General features: G+C 39.7%; 1 protein-coding gene across 2 annotated transcripts in view; it reads right to left on the bottom strand.

The window, feature by feature from the left end:
- The window catches only part of LOC101485669 (visinin-like protein 1), a 32,106-nt gene extending 7,340 nt beyond the window's left edge, over nt 1-24,766 (bottom strand). The window contains exons 1-4 of one of the 2 annotated variants that reach the window (XM_076879172.1): nt 24,623-24,766; nt 3,482-3,528; nt 3,165-3,338; nt 43-258 (exon numbers count right to left, since the gene is read on the bottom strand). In XM_076879172.1, coding sequence (XP_076735287.1) covers nt 43-258; nt 3,165-3,326 — 378 coding nt within the window. In that variant the 5' untranslated portion in view covers nt 3,327-3,338; nt 3,482-3,528; nt 24,623-24,766. The remainder of the gene's footprint in view (nt 1-42; nt 259-3,164; nt 3,339-3,481; nt 3,529-24,622) is intronic. The other variant, XM_004563694.3, reaches the window with a different exon arrangement.
- Nucleotides 24,767-25,355: the final 589 nt, after the last annotated feature.

Below are 25,355 nucleotides of genomic sequence, written 5' to 3'. Positions count from 1 at the left end.
GCCTTAAATACAATTAACAGTTTATTTTTAACACAGACACACCTCGATGATCTCCAGCATCTCCATGCGTGTGATCTTTCCATCTCCATCTAGATCGTACATGTTGAAGGCCCAGTTGAGTTTCTGCTCAAAGCTACCCCTGGAGGTGATGGACAGGGCGCAAATGAACTCTCTGAAGTCGATGGTCCCATCGCCATTTTTGTCAAACGTCCGAAACGCATGTTGAGCAAACTTGGAAGCATCACCATATGGGAAAAACTGCAGTTTAAAAATGAGAAAAACAAAAGTTTGCAATGAGACATTTGTGGCATTGGCCACTTTAGGTTCAACTGTTGACTGTTGAAGTATATACTATCCTTGATGAATAAACAAATGCAGTACAGCATGGGTGCTGAAGATCATTAATGTTACTTTAGGGTAGAGTAGCATTCATCTCTCAACCAGTACTGGTACTGGTATATTCTCTTCGGTACCAGTACCAAATGATACCCCTTTTTTTCTACACTGTACTTGCTCTGAAAACAACGGTGACAGTGTCAGGTGACAAAAGCTTACCCATCATGTAATTTGCAATTGACTGATTTAATCTCACTGTTTACTTGGTAGAACCAATATGTTCAGTACCCTAAAAAATACCTAAAGGTTTAACCAACCCTACATTCCTCACTTTAGTTTTACATTATTTTAATGTTTAAAATCATGCTTTTTTTTTTTTTTTTAAATTTCAATAAATAAATTTGCTGTAAAATTTTGTATTTGTGTATATTTTTGGACACAGACTCATCTTTTTGAGCTTTAGCCAGTGCTGTGTATAAAACATTAAAAGTACTAGCATGTTACTTTTACGGACTAATGCCAAAGTAATGTAACAACTTTCTCCAACAAGTAAATAAGCAACATTAGGGCTGTGCGATATGACCAAAATCTCATATCCCCATATAAGAATTCTATTGTCCCAATAACGATATAAATCACAAAAATGCAACATTTTCTGTAAATTATGTGAATATCGGGCAGCTCGACTTGCGGGAAGTGTTTCCAGCTGCGCGTCGTGTACCTGGAGTCGAGTGTTTTAACCGATGCATGAAACTATACATTTTTAGACATAAGCTGTAACGCCCGCCGTTTTCTTTGTGAGTATTTATTACACGGCGTGCTGCAGGGAAAAGCCTGTTCTAACGTTTGAGTTTAAGGTTTATTTTTTAGCACCTGGCGGCTCTTTTTTACTTATCATCCGTAAATAATCTGCTCTTTCACGTGATTCTGTTTATTTTGAAAAGTCTCAACAGGATCTTGAGCTTTATTGTGAAAGGTTTATGTGGAACATAAACAAGCGGACACACGATGCTGTTACCGTCGTTGTTGCTAACCACAATGCATAAAACAGGCGCTTGTCCGTCAGTAGTGTGGTTATATTAAATATAAGAGAAAGAGAGAAAGAATAAATTAATATAGCCACTACAGTGACCATCAAAAGGATGAAAAAATGTTGCCGTAAACCGTTTATTTTGCGACACCACGAAACAAACGATAACATTAAATGAAACGATAGACATTTTTATATCGTCATCCGATATATATCGTTATATCAAACAGCCCTAAGCAACATACTGCATTACCTTTGAGAAAAGTAATAAGTCACATCAAATACATGACTTTTTTTGGGTAACAAGGCCAACATTGTTTTAGCTATATACCGAAACCTATTTAAGTTAAAGGTAGATCATGAATGTGGGCTTAAAAGCACATCTCAATGAGTAAACTCATTCAAAGTCTGTTACATAGACAGATTTGGGCTATGATGATAGTGTAGTACTTTTGTCTGGACGCCACTGCTGTAATCAAATGCACTCTCAGCATAAGTAAAACAGACATCCCTAAAGCTCCATAACAAGACAAGTCCATCAGAGAGACAGCAGGGACATTAGGAGTGGGTAAATCTCTAGTGTGGAGTATCCTGGGTGCAGTAAAACCACCATGATAAAATAATGTAAAGTGCAAGTGCTGGACATCCACAGAAGACAAACTTTATGGAGAGCCACAGGATCCTTCCAAGTGAAGAAAAGTATATTTTGTTCACTTCTTGTTTTTTTTCAGTCGTGTTCATTTAAGTTAGGAGGTTGATGTGGTACAATCTGTAAGTGCCAATACCAAAGCTAAAATTCAGCCAAATGCAGCAGAATTAATAAGGTGTCACCTCACAGTAATGACCCTTTGACAGCGATTCAAACAAACTGGATGAAACCCACGAGTGTTTGAAGGTAAAGGAGTTGAATATTTTGCAGCGGTCAAAAGAGTCACCTAAACTCAACCTGATCTCAGCCATAAATTTAAATTACTGAAGACAAAAGTCACAGAGCCCCAAATATACAGTTAATGCAATACTTCTGTTCAACAGCTCAAACCTGAAGTCTGCACTCAACCCCTCATATACATAAAACTCTTAATATGTTTCACTAAACTGCTAAAATAACAACTGTCAGTGTATAAATACATAGACTAAACTGTACATCAAACTAACATACTGAGCAGCAATTACAGCTCTGCTTTTAAGCATTAATTGCTTGAAAATTAGCCTCATTTCTTTTTTTTTTCTTTGGCCACGTACACACAAAGTGCAATTTGCAAATACAGCATTTACCTTTCCAGCACTGACTAAGAACAAAATATTTTTTAAAGGATGTCGGTAGCTGGCTGTAAGAGACCCACGGAAGACCTGTTAGCAATGACACGCTGCTTATTAAAGGATTTTTTTCCTCCTTCTGCCAGCAGAACTTTGGAGAGATTATCCGTACAAACTGCAGTTGTTTTCTGTGCCCTTTAAAATCGAGTGGGAGTGAATGAGCCTGAGAGGATATGCAAAATTGATTTAAAAATATCTTTTCCCCATCCAACCAATGAAAAATCAGCAGGCCTCTTTGCGGCACTGTGGCATTTTGAAAGCTCCAAATATTTTTGGAGGCAGTTTTAGGCAGCAACAGAGGCATTAATACAGGCTCCTCCTCCTTTATGTGCACTCAACAATTGATTAGTCAGCCTCAGTAACAAAGGCTTTCTATGTAACAGCACAACAATGCTATGAGTCATCTCAGATGTAACTTTTTTTCTTTATATAACTATGGGGAGAGAATGAGGAGGCAATGCTTGAGACGGCTTACTCTCACCTTGACATAGAGCTGCTGAAACTCCTCCAGGTTCAGAATGCCAGAAGGACAGTCTTTAAGGAAGCCCTTGTACCACTGCTTGAGCTCTGCCTCATTGAATTCAGTGCTCTTGGTCAGGTCATCCAGGACCTCTGGAGCCAGCTTGCTGTTGTGTTTCCCCATGATGCTTCACCTCTGTTGAAGAGAAGCAGAGAGAGAGAGAGAGCGGGAGGGTGACCACACAGGTGATGCAGAAACAACAGCAATAGCAGTGATGCCCCTGAGCACTTGCAACAAGCTCGGTCTCTGAGGATGGATGCAAACGAGGAATTACTTACACACAGCCAAACTCGGAGAAAGCCCTGCTGCCTTCCTGTGGCTTTGCCTGTCAACATAAATCATCTTAGCATGGCGCTCTGTCACACAGTAATCGTTTATTTATATTCCTCTTGCTTAAAAAGTTTATCATTATTTTTTAAGACAATTTGATCCCATTCATCTTAGTGTGTCTTACTATCTAAATATTTATATTATTCCTGTTTGGTTTTAGATTTAATGCTTTGGAACTTCTGCTTTTAGTTTATATCAATGACGTTTAATACTCTGACTTAAGTTTAGATCAGAAGCCCTGTGAAGACAGATTTTGGCTTATCCAGATAACTTTACAGTTAATCCTACGAAGGTGGTTCAGTTCTAATCAGGATAATTTGCCATGGTAATTTATGCTGTGAACCTAACCTGCTCTAGAGCAGATCTAGATTAGGGATCAACATGTATGAAATCACTGACTGATGACCAATCAATTCTCCAGAAAATAGCGTCACCATTCCTGGTAGACTCCTCAGACCTTTATGCATGAACGGTAAGAAGGTCTAAAGTTCTTAATATCGTGTTTCCCTCATAAGCATCAGAAATAAATGTTGGCACCAAACAATTTTACAACAATTTTAATGTTATATAAGCCTTAATATCTGATCCTAAAACAGAACACCTACACTATATTTGCTCACCTTATATGACATTTGTATTATCAGTTAATCACCAGATTAACTGAAGAACTGTGGCATTTATTTCATCCTTTTTACACCCGTCTTGCATTTTACTTGAATATTTGAGCTGATAACCAGCTTCGTGCGACCACTTGATCACACGACTCCCGACTCCTGATCACCAGTGTTAGGTTAAGTAAATCTAGATAACAGAAATGTACCCTGAATAAAATCACTGCATAGTATAGGGCACATGTACTGAAGTAATAAGGCAATTCAGTGTTGTACAGGCGGTAAATCAACAAAAAAAGCCCCAAGGCTCTGCTTTGGGACCACTGCAGTTTACTGTTAATTAGTGCTCTCCCAATATTACTATTACAACCCAATATTGCGGTAAAGCATGTAATACACATGGCAGTCCATAGTGTCCACACTTTGCCTGTCCAAAGTGTTACATGTACCCGCATGCAGAAGTTGCAGGAAGCTGCAGTAACAGCAGAGGGATTTACAAGTATATGCATTTAAGCACCTAGCTTAACCATTTCTGCTCACTACCAACTTCTTGGCTTTAACCTCCTAAGACCCGAACTCTTCCACGGCATGCATCTTTTATTTCTCTTTGATATGAATGTAAAAACAAAGAATGACCAGATTGACCAGATTTTTTTTTTTTACCTGATTTTTGTTTTTTAGAAAAATGAGAGCCACATATGAGGATAGTCGTTTAAAATTTCGATAGAACAGTAGCAGTATATTGTCCTCGTAAGTGGATATCAGGCCCTTGTAGAGCAAAATTGAGTATTTTGGTCTAAATAACCCAAAATGTGATGTCCACATATGTGGACACCATGTCCTAGGAGGTTAAATATATTATCTCCCCCTGATGGTAATCCAAGTTCTTCATGCAGTAATGCAAGTTCTGCATGCATGTCTATTACCTGTTCTGCAGTGATACTGGGTTGGCTATTATGTTTATATCCTGAATTAAAAAGAAGATTTTATTAAATTTGTAGTCAATCTAACCACTTGCAGCTGTCATTTATTCTAGCCTCAATTGAGCTGCTGAAATTTAATGCTAACAATAAAGCAACAGAGATTTGCACAATATATGTGTGTATATGTGACTTTAGCACTTAGTTCTAGCACTCTTAGGAAACATGCAGCAGATGGACTCGTTTATATGCCGCTATAAAGAGTTCAAAGAGGTTGCAGACCAAACAAGGACTACCAGCAGCAGTCCAAGTGTGGAGTTAAAATCCGTGGAGACCCACTTAAGAGGTAGCTAATTATGTTGCTGTTTAATCTATTTGTCGCAAAGTACTTGGCATGACAGCATCTCCACTATATTGGCCATAAAATGGCCCATTACTCCCATCACCGAGCACATATTCACACCACAGAGGACCACTGCAGTGCCTTCATGACGCCATTCCTGACTCATGGCCCTGTCTGACAGTTTTCACACTCTGGCACCAGGACACAGCCAATACTGCCACAGCCAAGTGGCCACAAAATCCTCAGAGTGTGAGGTCAGTGTAATGGCTGAAATATCATCCTGTCTTACTTTATAGCAGTGAGTCATACAGGAAGAGGCCGCTGAACCCCAAATCACTGCAAACTGCAGAAATATTTTAGACTCTGCATAGCTGTGACAAGGTGAAAGTGCTGTAGTGCAGAGAAAAAGTAATTAGGGACTTCAATAGGTGACAGGTTGTTTTAGCATTACCCCGCTTTGAAAAGGGTGGCTGTCATCTTAGCAGGTTAAAAAGCAAAAAGGAATTCTCTTAACAGCTGTCAAAGAGAAAAGGAAGGCTGTAAAAAGGATTCATTATTGTAGGAGCAATTGAAGACACTGAGGTGTTATCACAACCTTTTACTGCTCCTCTCTACATATACTCAGCAATGCAGACACCTTTGACTTTTTTAGTTTAGAGTTGCTTTAACCTTTAGACTACAACGCCAATTTCACCAAAATTGGGACAGTGTATGAAATGTAAACTCTCATAAACCTGTGTTTCATTTACACAGAATGTAGAAAACATACTGAAAAAAGACTTTTAAAGAAAGTATGAGGTCATTTTGAGTTTGAATGGAGCAACGTGTCTAAGGGCCACCATGTAGCATTCTCTCTTTTATTAACAGTACATAAACATCTGGGAACCGAGGACAGCAGCTGCTGGACTTTTGAAATTTTGCTCTGTCCTGATTTCTAGCTGCTCCACAGTCCTGGGTCACATTTTAACTTATTTTGCATTTCGCAATTCTCAAATTGTTTTCAATCTGAAACCTCTGGACTGCAGGCAGTTCAGCACCACTGCCTGCAGTCTCAGTGGCTCTTCTACTATAATGCCATGCTGTTGTAAGTGATGCAGTATGCAGTTCAGCATTGTGTTGCTGAAATATACAAGGCCTTCTCTGAAAAAAGGGTCATCTCAGTGAGAGCATGTTTCTCTAAAACCCCGTGTATACCTATCAGCATTGATGATAGCTTTTCAGAAGTGCAAGCCCACAGATTCCTCCAGATTCTTTGAATCTTTTGATTATAATAAGTACTGTACATGATGATATATTCACAAGAGATACTGAAGTCTTCACAATGTTGTGCTAACGAACATTATTCTGAAACTGTTCCATGATTTGTAGATGCAGGTTTTTGCTGACTTTTAGATGTGTTGATGAGCAAATATTTTTTTTCTTGAAACAGCACAATATTTCAGCTTAAACACGTTGATATGTCCACTTCCATAATTTTCCATTCAAATGGACGCTCTGCACACTCTGGTCATATATCACTGTAGGAGTGCAGTGGTGTTTATTTATCTATAACACAAAACAGGCTGTCTGGCGTTACCATCAGCTTGCGTTGCTGTTACCAAGCTGGCAGTTGGCTGTTACTCTGAGCTCATTTGCATCAGCCAGTAAAACTTGAGTAAGCACAACAACTAAGAATAGCAGCGATAAGCAATGCACAACATAAAATGTGAAGACTGTTAACTGACAAAAACCAGCAACAAAAAAACAAATTAGCCAGATTATTTCAGTCCCGTATCTCAAATCGGCAAAACGTTGCAGTAACACTCTGCAGCTAGCATGCTCAGCATGCCCACGTTCTCTATTAAAAGCTAGCTCAAGCTATCTGTTTCCTTTTATAACATTAAAAATGTTGCAGCTAAAACAAGCATAAAACATGGTACTGCAACTGAGATACAGCTTAGCATGAATAATAGGTGGTGCTTGTGCACTGCTCTCACCTGAAACACCTGAAAGTAACGTCTGGGCTGCTCAGTCATAAGTGATCCACGCTCCTACTGCCATCTAAAATTCAGTACTTCCTTGCCATTACATTCATGTGAGAACAGGTGAGTTTTTCCACTGTGCAAAGCACTTTAAATAACAAAAACAAGTATTAACAATAATAATATTAATTATGTAGGGAACACTGAGTAATGCAAACCAACTGACAGAGATCTCTGCAACTTATAATAACCTTCAAAATATCCAGATCAGCACACACACAAACCTTTAATTAGCTTCAGAAAAGTAAGGTATAGTCAGTTTGGTGTTCATTAAATGAATATGCACACTTTTTCTTAACGGTCTGAGTCTAAATGACTCAGTGTTTAATTGAGCAAATGTGTACATCACTGACTAAGGTAGCAAAGACAACAAAAAACAAGTTATGCCACAAGCAATTTATTTTGGATTGTACGCTCCAAGGCGCGCACACACACACACAATCCACAGAGTTGGAGTGTTGTTTCTCAGGTCCTACTGGGGAAGATGAGCTTTTATCCCTCTGTTAGTGAAGCAAATGTAGCAGATAATAGAGTTTCCAGAGAAAGACGGCAAGAAGCAAAAACTAGTCAGTCGAGCTGGATTCTTATTCCGTCTAGAAGAATCAGAATATATATGGCTGACAACTCACAAAAACAAACAACTTTAGGGTTCACTGTAATCATTTCGAGGTCGGGTTCTCGTGTTCTGAGCTCATCCTACAGAAGCAGAGATCTAATGGGGCAGAGATTTCGGGAATGGGCGTTATGGAGAGCTACAGTGTTTCTTTTTTCTTAGGCCGTCTTTCATTGCAAATAAGTCAGATTTCTGCAGAGCCAATGTGAAAGACTGAGAACACAGATTAATAGGTGTCCATGTCCTTTTTTTGTTTAGTCTGCCTTAGTTAGGCTTATGTGAGGGCTTAAGGCTGTGCCATTTGTACTTGAAGAAAGAAAAATGCGATCATAAGAATGCATGAAATACAGACTCCACACCCCGGACTCACTTCCCCCTTAAGTGATTTAAAAAGGTCTGCTGCTGCGGTCAGCTGCTCTACTAACTACAAAATAACTGATCAATCAAAGATCGGTGCCTGGCCCAAAACAACACCTGTGCCCATCAAACACAGAGACAGAAACACTGCCGCAAAAATGGTACCAAATGTGGATTAGGATGACACAGCTGCACACTGAGACAGAAATCGTTACTCTTCATCAGCATGTTAAACAGGAATTACGGTGTTTCCTAGACAACTAGTTTGTGATTGTGGCGGGTAGCAGGGACGCGGGGAGTGTGCATGTGCATATGTGCGCCTGAAAAAAGGTACAACAACATTTCCTTAAATAAATTAATAAAAATTTATAATTTGTGACAATAAATAACAATAAAGTATTCAGCTGCCTCTCCAGTCAGTTCCTCATCTTGTAATCTGGCCAGCCAAAACTTTCTCAAAATATCATTAGAATATAATTATATTATACTAATTACAATAATAATACGCAGTGTTGTCTGATGTCTCCTGCATCTTTCCAATCCATGCAGTTTCCTTTGTTGTTACTGATCTGAGGTTAACAGACATACAAAGGCCACATTAGGAAGTTGGAGGTGTGGCAGTTGGAGAATCTTTAGGTTTGGACTTTAATTTTCTGCACTTTGTTTTAGGGCTGAACGATATATCGCATTTGCGATAATATCGCGACATGATCAAGTGCAATTTTCTAACCGCAAAGGCTGCGATTATACTGCGATTATAAGGCTGTCCAAATTACTACCATATCCCAGAATTCATAGCGCGGCCCAGCCAAACTCCAGTTTCCAGCAATGGCGGCCGCTACTAAGTTTTAAAATTACTCATACTAATCTTTCTGGGTCACAAAATAAACTTTTAACATATTTTCAGGCGAGAAAGTAGTTGTGTAAACATCAAATATCTGCTCGGTTTATCAAGATATCCCATATTTGCAAAAGTGCTTCGACGTTTTCAGAGGCGTCTGCTACCCACCAGCTCGACAGCTAGCCGGGAGCTCGAGGGTTACTGATGCGGCCGAGAACGGCACAACTCCCGGCACATCATTTTCAGATCACCGCGGAGTTTCGCTGCTCGGGTTAAACGTAATATATAAGTCACTTAGACAACCTAAAAATGTTATTGTTGGGCTTTTTTCAGTGTTTTGTTTGTTCGTGAGTAAATCGGTTTGGCTGAGATTAAAGTTATTAGATTAGATAAAATAAAACTTTATTAATCCCCCGGGTGGGTTCCTCCTTGGTTTTCACACAGCTGACTAAACGTCAAACAGAAAACTTATTAAACAGAAGTATGAGACAGTCGAGAATTTACACCAGTGTCTGGTTATATTTTAGATAGCAAGAAGCAGACGGCCGAGTTTATTAAACTCCACCGAGACAGCGGTGACGCTAATCAGAACTAGCCTTCTGATTAGCTAATCAGAAGGCTAGACCGTCCAATTTCACGCCTTTAAACTTTAAAGGCGTGTTTGTGTGTGTGTTTATACAATTGCTATTATGTTTGCACTTTATGTGTAATGTTACTGACTGCAGAGATCAGTAAGATGTGTGTATTTTTTATTTATTAGTTTTATTTATTTAATATTATTTTTTAATTGAATGACTGTCTAGTAGTTCACAGATGTCGAAAAACTGAGTGTGGTAAAGCCACTGATTTTTTTTTATGTATATTTCTGCAATCTGCACATTGTACTGACTTTCATTTTAATGTTTACACCAGGGTTCCTTGTCAGCACTTTATGCTCAGATGTTTGTAAGCTAAAAATAAACTATTGTGTATGTTCAAATATACTGTTGTGATTGAAGAAGTTAAATAAAAATGTCAGTCATCAATTCATGCATCACCTCATGTCATCATAACAGAGGTCTGTCTTCCAGGAAAGAACAGTTTAAAATTAATGTAATATAGTATTGGCCATACTATATGATGTATTGCTTGTCTTTGTTTAATAATACAGAAGACAAAGACCTTAAAAAATAATCGCATATCGCAATCGCAATATTGGGGCAAAAAATCGCAATTAGATTATTTTCCATAATCGTTCAGCCCTACTTTGTTTGGGCTTTTTTTTTTGCTGAGTGGCTCCTAGACGTTGTGGCTGTGTCACAGAGGTGATGCACCAAAAAATATTTTGTGATTTGTTTAGTTGCCAGCTGATTAATGCACTCCTTAAAAGTCTGCAAGGGAGACACCCACTTTTCAGGAAACCCTTGCAACTTACTCTCCAAGCTGTAACCAGTACCGAACAATGTTCACCTTCACAGTTGCGACTGAGCTCCAATCGACACATTTCAAAACCTGTAACTTTTACTTTGAAGTGGAACAGTCTGGGTTTGTGGTTTGCATCATCGTTTCACTGCAGTTTGCAGTTTCCATCCTAGTTTCCAGAGAGATGGAGATAAGTCAGCATCTTCCATGCAAACTACTGGTTACTGTGGTGACCTGCTAGTAACCAAAGCAATTGCAAGGACGATTTCACCAATTTCACACTAGTGACTGCCAGCAACCTGCAGGAACCACTCACTAACTTGTAGTGGAATATACTTTTTATCTAGCAACCGCTGGTTACCAGGGAGTCACTTAAAGAAAAAGCATCATCTGCAGACACAAGGTGAACCAAACAACCAAATAATTTTCCTCAACGTGCTAAACCCCCATGGAGAATGTCATTCGCAAGCAAAGACAATGCTCTTTCTAAATTTTCAAGTCAGATCAATTAGTGAATCCTGAATCCAAGATTACCAGTTTCCAGAGGGACATAATAAATCCTTAACAACCTAAGAAAGGATCCTATTCAATGAGAAATCAGCATCACCTCCTAATGTACTAATATGAGTATGTTTTAATGCCTAAATGCTGCTGTTTCCCTCTAGTGTACAGCCCAGAAAGTCAGCTCTGTAGCTCTTAGCTAAAAGATCAGTTGGTGTGGCAACATGCTGTTGTTCTGCATGATGACGTCTTCGACATTCCATTCACGTCAACACACAGTGCAAACGCACACGCAAACAGACACGCAAACATGTCGGCTTCAACCACAGACCTATTAGGTCTATCACACACTGACAATCTTACCCTTACAGACACTCACACGCTGACACGAAAATGACAGAAGAGAAAAAGGAGAAGAAGAAAAATGAAGAGGCTCCATATAGAAAAGACTGGAGCGGATGACTCAATCTGGATTCACACTTCTCAGAGAGAAGACAACAGACAGAGAGAAGGAGAACCACGGGGAGAGAAAAGGTGATAAAGATGGGAGGATGGAGAGAGATGTGAGATGTCAGGCAGATAAGAAGAGCTTGTAGAAAATTGTCCCAACAGCCATTCAAGAGAGAAAGACGTGTTTCTTATTGAGTCTGAAGGGGCCTTAATGCATGTTCATTCCAGCTGTCAGACTGATACTAAACACTAAGTAACACTCAGTGTGTGTGTGTGTGTGTGTGTGTGTGTGTGTGTGTGTGTGTGTGTGTGTGTGTGTGTTTCCCCAGCATGATGGCATGATCTATCTGACTGGATAAACTGTTAAACCATGCAAGAGTCCACAGTACCTCTTTTTCCCAAATTCACAGCACTATGGGAGACTGATGTATGACTGAAGCGCTACACTCCAAGTTTCTCAGAGTGAGATCAGATGGCAGTAAGAAACTGTACACCCAAGAAAACCAACAGGGTTAGCTGTTTGAGCAAGTGCCCTGAAATAAGCTTTTCTTATTTGACAAGGCCTTCCTGTAGTAGTGACAGTGATGGGATTACAAGTCAGTTTTAGTGTTTGGGTCAACATTACACTGAGAGAATTATTCTTTAATGCATATCAACCAAACTCTTTTCTTTTGGGGGGGGGGTTCAACCTCGACTGAGAACATTAACCTCAGCTTCTGTTTAATGACAGTGATTCATCTTTTCTGCAGTATAATCTAGATCAGAATATCAGAATGTGACACAGCAGGCCAAATCCTGAAAAGGTATCCATCCATGTTTGTTATTTTTTTTAAATAATTTGCCTGAGTTTGCATTTAACCGATGCGTGAAGCTATACATTTTTAGACATAAGTTTTAATGGCCGCCGTTTTCTTTGTCAGTATTTATTACACGGCGTGCTGCAGGGAAAAGCCTGTTCTAACGTTAGAGTCTAAGGTTTATTTTTTAGCACCTGATGGCTCTTTTTTGCTTCTCATCTGTCAATACTTTGCATACTATTTCACGTGATTCAGTTTATTTTGAAAAGTCTCAACAGGATCTTGAGCTTTATTGTGAAAGGTTTATGTGGAAAATAAACAAGCGGACACGCGATGGTTTTACCGTCGTTGTTGCTAACGTCAACGCATAAAAACAGGCGCTTGGCCGTCCGTAGTGTGGTTATATTAAATATAAGAGAAAGAGAGAACTTTAAGAAATGAATATAGCCTCTACAGTGACCATCAAAACAGTGAAAAAATATTGCTGTAAACAGTTTAAAAGATCGTAAACAAACGATAACATAAAATGAAACGATAGATGTTTTTATATCGTCATCCGATATATATCGTTATATCGAACAGCCCTATGTCAGAGTAGTTGTTTTATGCAACTAAACTGGTGTACACCTCAGATTTACCACTAGTCAAGTTAGAAGTGTCGGATGTTGCCCCAAACAGGATGGCGCTGTCACAGTTCTGGGTCATTTGTGTGTGTTTTGATAATATTTTGTATTATGGTTTATTTTCAGGTTCATTTATAGTCATAGTTATTCTATTTTGGAGTTTCTTACAGACCCTGTTTAGTTTTTGGATTATTAGGTTCCCCCTTGTGTCTTTGCCCTGTGTCTCTCTGTGTTTATGTGACCGCTGCGTCCCCCGGCCCATCATGTCCCCTCTCATCTGCTGTTCCTCCACTCCTCTCTCAGTCTTGCGTTCTTTCATTTCCTGTTTTATTGTGAAGGTCATATGTTCCATGTTCAGTGCGTTTAGTTTATCATCCCTGGTCTCGTCATGTCTAACTTGTGTCAACTGTGTTCCTTCCCCATGTGTTTTCTGTTCCCTCATCATTGTACTGTGTATTTAATCCTCTGCCTCCCTCCGTTCAGTGTTGCGTTCTCCCTCACAGTTGTGTGTTTCCCCGTGTTCTTCCCCATGTTTTTGTTGTTATTTTCCATTCTCAGCAAATAAAGCTGTGTTTTGAGTTCATGTTCCGCCTATGAGTCTGCGTTTGGGTCGTACACTGCCTGCTGCGCACAGCCGATTCGTGACAGGTGCTGCTATGCAAGGCAAAATGCCCAGATTTGGTACTCTATGTATCCAATGCTGAAATCAGCTACAGCTGCCTGTACCAGCACACCTCAGTCAAAGCAGCCATGCCAATGGAAGAATAATAATAGAAGAATTTTTATTGCAGTAGAATAATATGAAAAACATTAATTCACCCAATATTAAAACCAATAGTCATTTTGTCCTGCTCTGTAAACATGCTTTTCAGTGTTGTTTAGTTGGGCGTCTCTATGGAGACTGACTAGCTTTGGGAGACAGCCTCCAGTGGTCATTCAAGAAACTGCAGTTTTTTAGTTTTCAGGTTAGTGAAACTTTTTCACCCTTCGTGGCTGCCGATTGTTTTCCCAAAAAACAGATTTATTTATTCATTTACATTTACATATAAATGTTTTTTTCTAATTCTCTTTTGTGTTTTGATCGCTCTCTTGCTTCACTTAAATAAAGGCAGAGGAACCTTCAGTGCCTGCATTGACCATATCATATGGGGATGCTGTTTATCGTGCCACTGCAATACTTTATTTGAATTCACACAGTTCTTCGATGGAGTCCAAATATTTTTCTTCACAGACACTCAAGAGACTACACACAAGGAACAAAACAAGGGTGAATACACAGTCATTATGATGAGGCTCATGCGGGCTGGCTTTAACCAAACACATCCCAGAGGGGACAATGTGTTGGTGTCCCAGCGACTGAAAATGATTAGCTGGCAAAAGCTGTAATTGAGTTGGAAAGGAAGCAAAAATGGCAAGCTGGGCTCTCTTACAGTCTTTAGTTTTGTCTGTGTGTGTGTCTGTGTGTGTGCTCAGTGTTTGCAGTGGCAATAACCTTTGTGAGAGTGGAAAAAGTACGATGGACCGTAGCAGCAATAGAGGAACAATCAATCACATACCAGTCCAATACCAGCCTCCCTATGAACTGCACGGTCCAGTGTGTGTGTGTGTGTGTGTGTGTGTGTGTGTGTGTGTGTGTGTGTGTGTGTGTGTGTCTTTTCAATAGAGAAAGCAAAGGAAGTGAATAAAAGAAGACAGAGATGTCTGATGAGACATGGACTGCCTTCCTATTGATATGTGAATGAGAAACCCCAACCAGAATGGTCTTTATGGCAGCAGACCAAGTCATCAAAAATGAAATTGAACAATATGTCGCCTTGACAACAGCTGCCCAGCTCACTGCCAAGCCACCATCCGGGATGGAGAATGAGGCTTTCGGCCAATCGAAATAGTCCCTCTGCCAACTGGACCTGACGAAATGGCTGACAGATATATGAGCTGGATCTGTGATTTTATTGAAAATCTAAATATGTACCAGAGTCTTCCACATCCCGCGTGACGCTGATGTGTTTTGATTAGATATTGCTGAAGTGAAGAGAGGGCCATTACACTGTGGAAAACATCCAAACTGATTCAATTCTCATGCAGTCATATGATGAAATGTTAGAGGAGGGGGGAAAAGGCTAATCGTCCTCTATGTGAAAAGTTGACAAGTTATTTGTGCTTTCTGCTGCCCTTTTTGACATAAGCTTCAGAATAACGACATGGTTGTGTTTAAACTTTTCAAGCATATTAGTCGTCCTTCCAATCAGAGTGGTATCTTTTTCCTTGCAGCAGCCTTTTTGCACTTACCTGTATTGCATTCTCTTTTTTTTCTTTATCAGCTCTTCATCCAGAGCCTCAGATGATATTTCCTGGTTTTATTGTCTCTCAAAGAGAGAAATGAGACAGATGCGCACTTACTCAGTACACATATGGCTGAACGCAGGTGACTGATTGGTCAGATCTTTTTATAAATGCTGCAAATTCTTCCTGAGAAATTACGTGATCGGTGTGAACGGTTGTATTAAAAATAGGTGAGTCCCAAAAATATTTAATGCAAAAAATATTCACACAGACTTCAGGTGTGAAAGGTCTTCAGTCGTACCACTGGCCGGAAGGAAACGTCCATCTACCCATGAAAAAAGGCTAGCATAACAGGATGTAAACATTGATAATGCCCACACACAGACAGCATAAAAGTTGGGTGTAGCTTCTGGGACTGAAAAGTGAAGCCCACATATAAGTGCCTTAAAGAGGCATGATATTTAGCGAAGGAAACAAATCTCGTAGTTGCAAAAAGACTTCTTGCCCTGCATAAATCTATCAACCAATAAGCACACAGTTTCACAGTGAGATCTGTCACTTATTTGTTAGATCTGGTTCCAAAAAACCAAGATGGCAGTGGCAAAAATGCTTAGCTCAAGGGTACAGCCATCTTTTATACTGTCTATAAAAGACAGTAGAAAAGTGTGAGATGTAATGTCAGCTAGCTGCATGCTAGCTCTATTCCTTAAAATGAGCTATGAACTAAAACCATGCACCCAACATTTGAGGTATGAACCCAGACCATGATCTTTGAGAGTCATTACATAGCTAAATCTTAGAAGAACTATTAGTAAGCAGGATTTTCCAGAAAAGTTATTAACCCTGGGACCTTCAAGTGGCATCAGAAATGACTATTTCATCTTGCACTTAGTTAATGTAGTGGTATTAATCCCATTTAATGCAAATTCTGAGGCACAGACGAACGGCGGAGGTGTATTGGCCTTGGTACATCTCCGTCTCTGGAGAGAAACTGAGGGAGAGACAGCCCACAACAGCAGGATTGCAGAGGTTAATGTCTCTTATATAAGGCACAAAATGACTTCTTACAATTATAAAAGGACATGTTGTTTCCTACAAATATAGTCTCATATTTAATCTCCATATCAGGTTATATCATAGCATGGTACGTGCTGCAGTAAGGACAGATTGCTATAGAAACACAGCTCACCTCAACACTGTTCAAATGCTAATTTAGGACTAGGAAAGCCTGGGGAGAAACACAGGGGACAAAACAGCTGTGTGCATGTACCCTTATGAATCATTTTCTCATCTAACCTTTAACCATCATATCTAAAAGATCAGTATTTTATTTATTGCCACAATTGCTGCACATTTTCTGAAGTCTGGATGATTCATTTCTGACTGCTGCACTAATTGTTGTCTATTTCTATAATTGTTGTCTTAAGTATTCCAGCAACTTATAAATATTGGGGATAAATATTGTGGTTTGTACTCTCTCTTCTCTCTCTGGGCCCGTTCTTCGTACCTCGCTAAGTAAGTTAGCCGGATTTGACTGTTGACGATTTCGCGTGATCCTGGATCGTTCGGTTCTTCGAAGCCCATCCGGGACTTGCTGTCATAGCAACAGAGCCGTAAGCGTAAACCTGCTCGGGAGCAGGTTTACTTTATGTAAACAGGATTAGATCGCGGCCACTCAGGTATTTCCGCTTCATGTATACGAAAGCAACAGCGATATTTTACCACTGTTGTACCATAAATAAATAACATCAATGTAACTAAAGATAATGCAGCACTTGATCCTTTTATTGATGTCACACAGATACATACAGGTCATTTCCTAAAAAAGGGAAATGTACTATTAACATTCTATTACATGTATGTGATTATTACAGATGTAATTCAGATTTCAGAGTAGTAATTGTAAATTACTTCGTGTAATCAAGATGGGAGACCACGGCTATAAATATAATATTGGATAATATAGTGTGATATGATAAATCTACCCTACCACCTACTGGTGTTGGCCAGAGGGGCCGATGGCGCGATATGGCAGCCTGGCTTCTGTCCCAGGGCAGCTGTGACAGCTACCAGTGTGTGAATGTGAGAGTGACTGAATAGTGGCATTGTAAAACGCTTTGGGTGCCTTGAAGAGCGCTATATAGATCCACTCCATTATTATTGTTATTATTAAATTACTTACGAGTTTAATTTGTCAGCAACTTTCTGCCAGCCCTCTCTCCTTGCTTTTGCAGCCTTTGCAGTGTTCCCTTGCGTTTTAATTAGACTCTGAAACTCCTAAAATCCCTCACTCAAGAGTTCTTGCTCTGCTGCCGAAGAATACCGAGCGCGCTCCTTCGACATTTTCGCCGACCAATCAAAGGGTTGCCGATCAATGTTTCTACTATCGATGCGTAGCCCCTGTTGGGCCACCCAGTGATCTCACATTACTTCATCCAGCTATACTAATCGTCAACAACAGGTGTGTTCGGGGAACCGGAATAGCGAGCTCAGAGTTAGCGCGATGATTTGATCTTGGATGTGTCATTTGATCTTGGATGTAGTAAGCGACGTACGAAGAACGGGCCCTCTGTCTATATGGAAACTGTTGTTTACTTTTGGGCCATATGTCACCAGTGGCTAATATTTCCCCCTTTGTCTGTCTTTATAACCTGATAGTATGTGATGGTGTTTTTGCCTCAAGTGATGAAATATGTTTGTTCTTTTCATGTTTCGATGGAACCACTTTCTTGCGTATTTTGCAACTGGACTTTGTTGGAGGTTCTTGAGGCAGCTCTCTTTTTAGGTACCAAAATTCTCACTGGAAGCTGACATAGGACACTGCCATCTTGTGTTCAAAAAAACAAGCAAGATGAAGAAGATTAAGAATAATATCTCTGAGAAATAACTGTGTGTGTTAAACTATGTTTAACTACCTACTTTGCTAATAAATCACATTAAATTTTAATTTTAATTCATATTTAACTATTAAAAGCTGTTTGCTTTTTTTAGATGTGTGGTCATCAGAGAACAGCTCCTACAAACATGCGGTTTTATAAATTATCAGAATATAAAGTGTTTAAAATTAGCTCAGCCTGAAACATCTGCATAGACCTTAACCACATAGAACAAACTAAACTGAATGGCTGTCCACTATTAAAGGTAGACACTTTCTAAGTTTGGATACAAGAAATAATTCATAGTGGATAACTGTATGGAAATCATACTTGGTGAACACATTTCAGCCTGTCACTTTTAGGGGTACACCACTGAATCAGATGGATGTCAGCATCAACTGATATTAGCATTGTTGACTGGTATCAGCAAATATCAACAAATACATTTTCTGATATGTCGGACTTTTGCTGAATGTGTTTACATTTAGTTAACTGTTTCAAAACAGTGTGATGAATAACTTGTAATACTCAAGATGTATCTGTTTTCTTGTTTTAGCAAAAGATATAAAAAAAACCCCTCATAATTAAATTATATAAAATATTGGCATTACTGTACCCGGTGGCCAAATTATTGTTTAAAAGATTGTCGCTAACTCAGAATATCACAATATATACCTCCTTAGTCATTTTCCTCATTGATAGGTTCATATAAAAATATTCCAACATTTAAAAAGGTAGAAAAGAAAATCATACATTCCCCTATGAGTCTTCCTTCTCTCACCCCCAACCAGTCAACCAGCAGATGGCCCCGCCCCTCACTGAGCCTGGTTCTGCCGGAGGTTTCTTCCTGTTAAAAGGGAGTTTTTCTTCCCACTGTCGCCAAAGTGCTTGTTCACAGGGGGTCGTATGATTGTTGGGTTTTACTCTGTATGTATTATTGTAGAGTCTACCTTACAATATAAAGCGCCTTAAGGCGACTCTTGTTGTGATTTGGTGATATATAAATAAAATTTTATTTAATTTAATTCTTTCAGTTGTGAAATAGTTAGACAGATTTGGAGGAATAAGGGGACTAGTGCAACTGCATTGGTCGTTAGCAGATTGCCATGATCGCCTGGAGCTTGCATGGCAGATACTGACAGATCTGCAAACACTTGCCATTTACTCTCTACCCGATTGAAAAAGTCTGACCAAAAACAGAGAATATTAAAAGTAAAAATTTTATCTTACAATTGAACCAAAATATTTCAAAAGGCACAACAAAATGGTCCCTACTTCCAGTTTGCATCGCATTATTCACAGTCTTACTGTTGCTTAGAGAGCAGTTGGCAAGTTGTTGCTGACAAGTCAGCATCTGAACAATTTGTTGATGATCAAAGCGATCACGAGAATATTTTCAGTGGACTGCATACTTTTTTGTGATTAATTTCATCCAACAGCAACCAACTGGCAACCACTGAGAGAATTTACATTGTTCACTAGCAACCACTATTTGACAGGCAGTCACCAACCAGTCTCTAGGCCTGTGTGACCCAAAAGACAGTTTATAGTGGTAATTAATTACAAATTAACATAACTAATAACTCACAGATGAAAAAGGGAAAAAACCTTCACATGCAAGACTCATGATTCCACCACCAACGTGGTGGATTGAAGTGGAGATCGTTGATTTCCTGTACACAGAAATTAATCAGCACCTATGAGACCAAGTGCACAAAAAATGTTTTTAGGGACATGAAAATAAAGGTAGAAAGTTTGTGTCCAGATGAGAGACGATCACATGGCTGACAGACAGAGGAGTCAGACACTTTAACAACTAAGGACAATTTTAGTATCAAGGCTCACATAAACTGCTTATTTTAAAGTGTGGGAGGGAGCCTCTAACAGCGGTGTCCATTAGTAACTGTGGGTGTTCATTAGTTATTCATCAATAATACCTAACTCCTTCACTCAACATTCCTTTGTTTTCCCACAGCCAATGTCATCCATTCAGAAGCAGACAGGAGCTAGGACTGTGCCCCCCACTCCCTTGCCACAGTAATTTTTTTCTACCGCAACATCTGCCTCCCTGGCTAATAAAGCACGAGACAGGAATGGACGAATCAATCAGTCAAGAGACGCGCATGCAGCAGCTCATGCCAGCTGCCCTCACAAACACAAAGCACACACTGAGCCAGTGATGCATGAGACAGATGCACAGTACACCTGGCCACAGGCTTACAACAAAATGGAAGTGATACAAGGGGAGAGAATAAAAAAGAGGGAGATGTGTGGGGGGAGGTGGGGAGGGGGGGTCAGTGCATCTTTTATCCACAGATGTAGGACATGAAAAAAAAGGGGGGGAAAGAGGACACTGGAAAAACAAACAACACATTCAAATGAACAGTCACATACAGGAAATTGTAGTGTAACATGTTCCTGCGAGCTGATATTATTGTACTACACAGAAAGTGGATCAATAGGTCATTCTTTCCGGGGGGAAGAGCATGTAACGATAATAATGTGTTTTCCTTTCCAGTGATCTGTCACTCAGTCAGCTGTTGTGTGTAACTGTAGCTTCTTTCCACCCACTGTTGGAAATAACAGTGGCGCTTCGGCTGTGTTTAACAATGCTGCAAAGATCAGGTGATCAACCTACCGAATGTTTAGGGAACAGCCTGCTGCTGCTATTATGTAATGAGTACAAGGACATCAAAATAAATGTCCCTGCTATGGATTGCTCTGAAGCGAAGTAACAAACATGGCAGTTTTGCAATCAGCCACAGTACTGTACCTGATACCGTTTTCAACTTGTGAATTTTCTGTCTTTCCACAAGTCATCCTGGCAACATGTGGCCCTGGAGACACCTACTGGACTTTTTTAAGTACTTTGGGTGATGTAAACATAACAATCATGTAAGATGCAGTCACGAAACATTACAAGTGTGTAGTTAAGATCGAAATGAAAGCCATGTTCGAAGATGGTAGACAGATAAAAATACAACTTCAGGATACCCCTAATGCTTTGAACCGGATGCAGGAGCCAATCAGATGTTTTGTAAGGTGGCCTTTGCCGTATTTCACCAGATTAGGATCTGGGGTTATTGGCGTAGGGATGCACCCAGCTATTCTGATGCTCATTCAAAGCTAGCTATTGTAGCCGTGAGCTGATTTATGGAACTGTGCCATTCAATTGAACATGTTTGATGCTTACTTAGCCATCCATTAGTGGTACACCGATTCCCAGAAAAACCAATAAGGACGGATCTTCTTCTACAGGACCAAAGAAGCCAATGGCAAAAGGGCCAATAATTTCTTCAATACACAGCAAATTATTGAATATCCTATCACAACTAGCGACCGTCGAATGTCAACTCGTAGCAACAACTGGCACTAAGCTAAGTCATACATTTCTAAACTATGAGTGAGCAACTGAATGACTACCAGTGTAACGAATGATACTGCAACCAAACTGCTAATCTGAACAAAAGTACCGAGCCACCTACACATTACACCGACAGGAGCTGCACACGCATAGAAAACCAAGCCACAAGGCTTCCAGCATACAGTGTTTATGCTAATGTTAGTCCCATGTCGCTCAATGGAGCGGACTTCTAAATACAGTGGGAGAACAAACCTGCAGGTCACACTGAAATCATAAAAATTTAAATGTATGAATTTATTTTACTTCTCTGCATTTAAAAGGAGACAAATACGAGGAATAAAAGTAAATCAGTAATTACTAAAAAAGAATAGTTGAGAAAATAAGGAAATTATTGTGAAATGCCAGAGCTTCACAGCATTATTCAAGATATTTTTAACTGTTATATTTTGTGTTTTCCTTTACATACTTAAAGACAATTTAACCATAAATTGATACCCAGTGAGCAAAAACTTGTGTGACAGAAGCTGCAGAAGATGACTTTGCATCTAAATGTTGAGAAATGGTCAAAACATGAAGGATAAAAAGCCTCTTTCCAGCTAAAAATGGTTGAAAAGTGAAAGAACACACTTTCACCTCAACACCTCTAAAAGCCATAGGTTTGGACTGGCCAAAGGCCTGTATTAATAAGTTCACCATGCTTCACACAATGAGACCGAAATATAATTTAAAACTTTAAAACCTTTTTTTAAATATTAAAAATACAGAATGGCTCCCAATTTATTACAAACTGTAATATAAAACTGGTCCTTGTTATCGGCAGTTAGCCTAAGTCAGGGTATGTGTATCCTAGTGGAACTCGAAAAGGATGAATCATTGCAACCCTAACTTTCACTTATGAGATTGTGTCCTTTCTTTTTTCAAAAATCTTTCCACAGTCCTGAAAAACAAATTTAGAAGTAATGGGACATTTTTTTAGAGACCATGACAACATCCATGTACATCTGGGTCTTGGTGGCTAACAGCAGAGATTCTCCAACGGTCATTTTCCCGGCCAATTTGAAGTTCTGTTTTTCGTGATCTGCTGATATCGATTTTCTATAACTAAAAGCAAATACAAGCAAATTATGTTTAATGCAGCATTTTAATTTTCAAAATAAAAAGTGATTAATCTTTACAACTTCTCCCAAACTCCAGCGACTTATGGGATCTTTTCTCACTACTCTGCTCTGCTAATGTATGTTTCTGTATGCCCACCTTTACCCAAAACATCCTACCTTACCAAACAAAAGCTCCCACAGCGTTTATATGACAGAACAAAAGTCAGCTACTTACATTATTTTTCAGCATGTTTATAACTTTACCACATCGCCCCTTTTGTACTTGTCTCCATGATTTTCCTCACACCTGTTGATCCCACACTGCTGGTTTGAATCTGTGCTTTGGATAGCTTTAGCTTTAGCAACTTTGCCTTTGTTGGCTTATTAAAATGTCCATGTTCGCCAGGGCGATGGTGATTTAAGTTTTGTATTAGGTTTGTGGTTCTGGACAGTTTACTTTGGAAAACTTTATAACTCCAGTTACAATAAAACTTTTACACTAATATTATGTTGGCATTTGGCTGTGAGTGTTAGCACAACTATTTACCTGTGCAGCTGTACGTGTGTTGCACATGAATGAAACAAAATGGCTCATAATGGGACACAGATGAGCCTGACTGGCTAGTCACCGGTCCTGGCCAACCACGCTGGAAACTGGACGATCCCAGCCCCTGGCCAGTCAATCGGTGCATTAAAAAAACTCAAATCTTAAACTTAAACACAAAAACAGAGCAGTGAAAGTGTACCGTGTGGGTCTGAGACCTGTCGTGCACTAAGGACCGGCTGCTCCTCAGTTAAAGGCCAGCAGCCAAAGGACTGCAAAGCCAAAATTATTTGTCACTGCCACAACCATACCATCACAGATGTGCTTGTGTCTTGTTATTTTTATGTAATAATGCTTTTTTTAAAATTATCTCAAACACCATAAATTATGTGCAGACTTATCATAGAAATAGAAATACAGATAGAAACACACGGTGCAATACTTTGATGCATGTGATTTGACTGTTTGAAGCCCAGGAGGCCACCAGTGATGTGAACAAGCACTCACTCACTCACACACACACACACACACACACACACACACACACACACACACACACACACACTCATTTAAAGCTGGTCTTATTGATTGTCCTGGTATCATCCAGAGGACTGAATTATGTAGATAAAACTAAACTACCAGCTCAGCCTGCTTTGATCACCCATATCTGCCTCACTCTGCACTCTCACAGGTCAGCAACAAATGACTCATGGATACAGTTTTCTCTCGCAAACACACAAACACTGACTCCTGATATTCATCAGTTACATTTAGCGCAACCATCCACTCAGGGGGCAGTCAGAGCCTCCATGTATTTGCTAAAAACAGCAGGATATGCAACTACCATGCTTATATCAAGCCATTAACAGAACATAGTCAGAGTCCAGTTTCAGTCTTGAAACACGGAGTGAGCTTTATTTTGTTCAGCCACTTATTGCTCCTAAAGCATGAAGGGCATCCTAGCTCTGACTTCCCAAAGCTGCATTTTCAGGTAAAGGCAGAAGAAAACAGCATATTCTTTTAAAATGACTCACCCAATGTAACAAACGCCAGGGTGATAATGACTGCTGTCATCACCAGAGTGCCTCTTTTGTTTTGAACAGGGAAACGTGGACCCAAGTTCAATTGCCTCTACAGCCCCAAGTGTCCTTGAGCAAAACACTTGAAGCTCTATTTGCTCAACAAATACAGTCCAGTCTACCTAAAACACCGACTTTGATTCATTTGCAGTGACAAATTATCACAGTGATACAAACAGGGGAGAGAGTTAAGTTCATCCTTTCTGGATAATAGCCAACAGCAAAATAGTGTCCATGACTTCTTGTTTTAATCTCTTTTTTAGAAATTAAAGGCAGATTTGACACATTTTCACTACCACCTGTGCACGTTAATATGACGATGAAAACAGAGTATTTACAAATATGCCAAATAAATGTCCTCCACTTACCCTGTAACGCGTGGAAGAAGATTAAGCTCCTTTCAGCCAGAAAACAAAAGCCTCTCTTTTTCTTTCCAGCTATTCTCGCGGCGGTGTTTTGCTCCAAAACAGTTGTTCCCTTATGTAAAATAACCTTCGCGTTAACTCACCTCTCTCTCTGGAAGCAGATGAATGAACCGCTGCGTCTCCCTTGCCAACACATTTGCATAAAGCCCGCCTCTCCGACCCGGAGATTGGCTAGGTTTCCGTTTAAAGGTGGACCCCTTTTAAGTGATTCGACGGAGCCGCATGTCAATAAAACAAAGAGCGCACAACAAGCGCACGCGCCTGTGCCCTCGCGTCCTGTCTCTGTAGCACCGCGTGCGCAGCAGAGAGAGAGAGAGAGAGAGAGCCCAGTAGTGAAAAACTGTAAAGAACAACACATCTCCAGCGAAAACAGAAATACACACGACACATGTTCGTTGTCCTGTGTAATTTTCTGGTACTTCTCGCTCAAATTCGCCATATTTTATTTTATTATTTGTAAACTTTGTCCTTTAGCTCCTATAACATGGTGGATATTTACTTATCGGAACAGACAGGGAACCTGGGCCCATAAGGTCACAAAGAATTAGACACCAGACAAAATAGCAAAACTACAGAACTCTTAAGTGTAACACTCATGACAGGCACCTTGAATGAGATCAATCACTGTCACCGTGGAAATTGTTTCGTTGTTAAAGAACGTTACATGTGGTTTTCA

The sequence above is a fragment of the Maylandia zebra genome, linkage group LG22 (genome assembly GCF_041146795.1).
Source record: "Maylandia zebra isolate NMK-2024a linkage group LG22, Mzebra_GT3a, whole genome shotgun sequence".
Lineage (NCBI taxonomy): Eukaryota > Metazoa > Chordata > Actinopteri > Cichliformes > Cichlidae > Maylandia > Maylandia zebra.
Note: the sequence above shows the minus strand (reverse complement) of the source record. Positions and strands in the feature narration are given on the sequence as shown.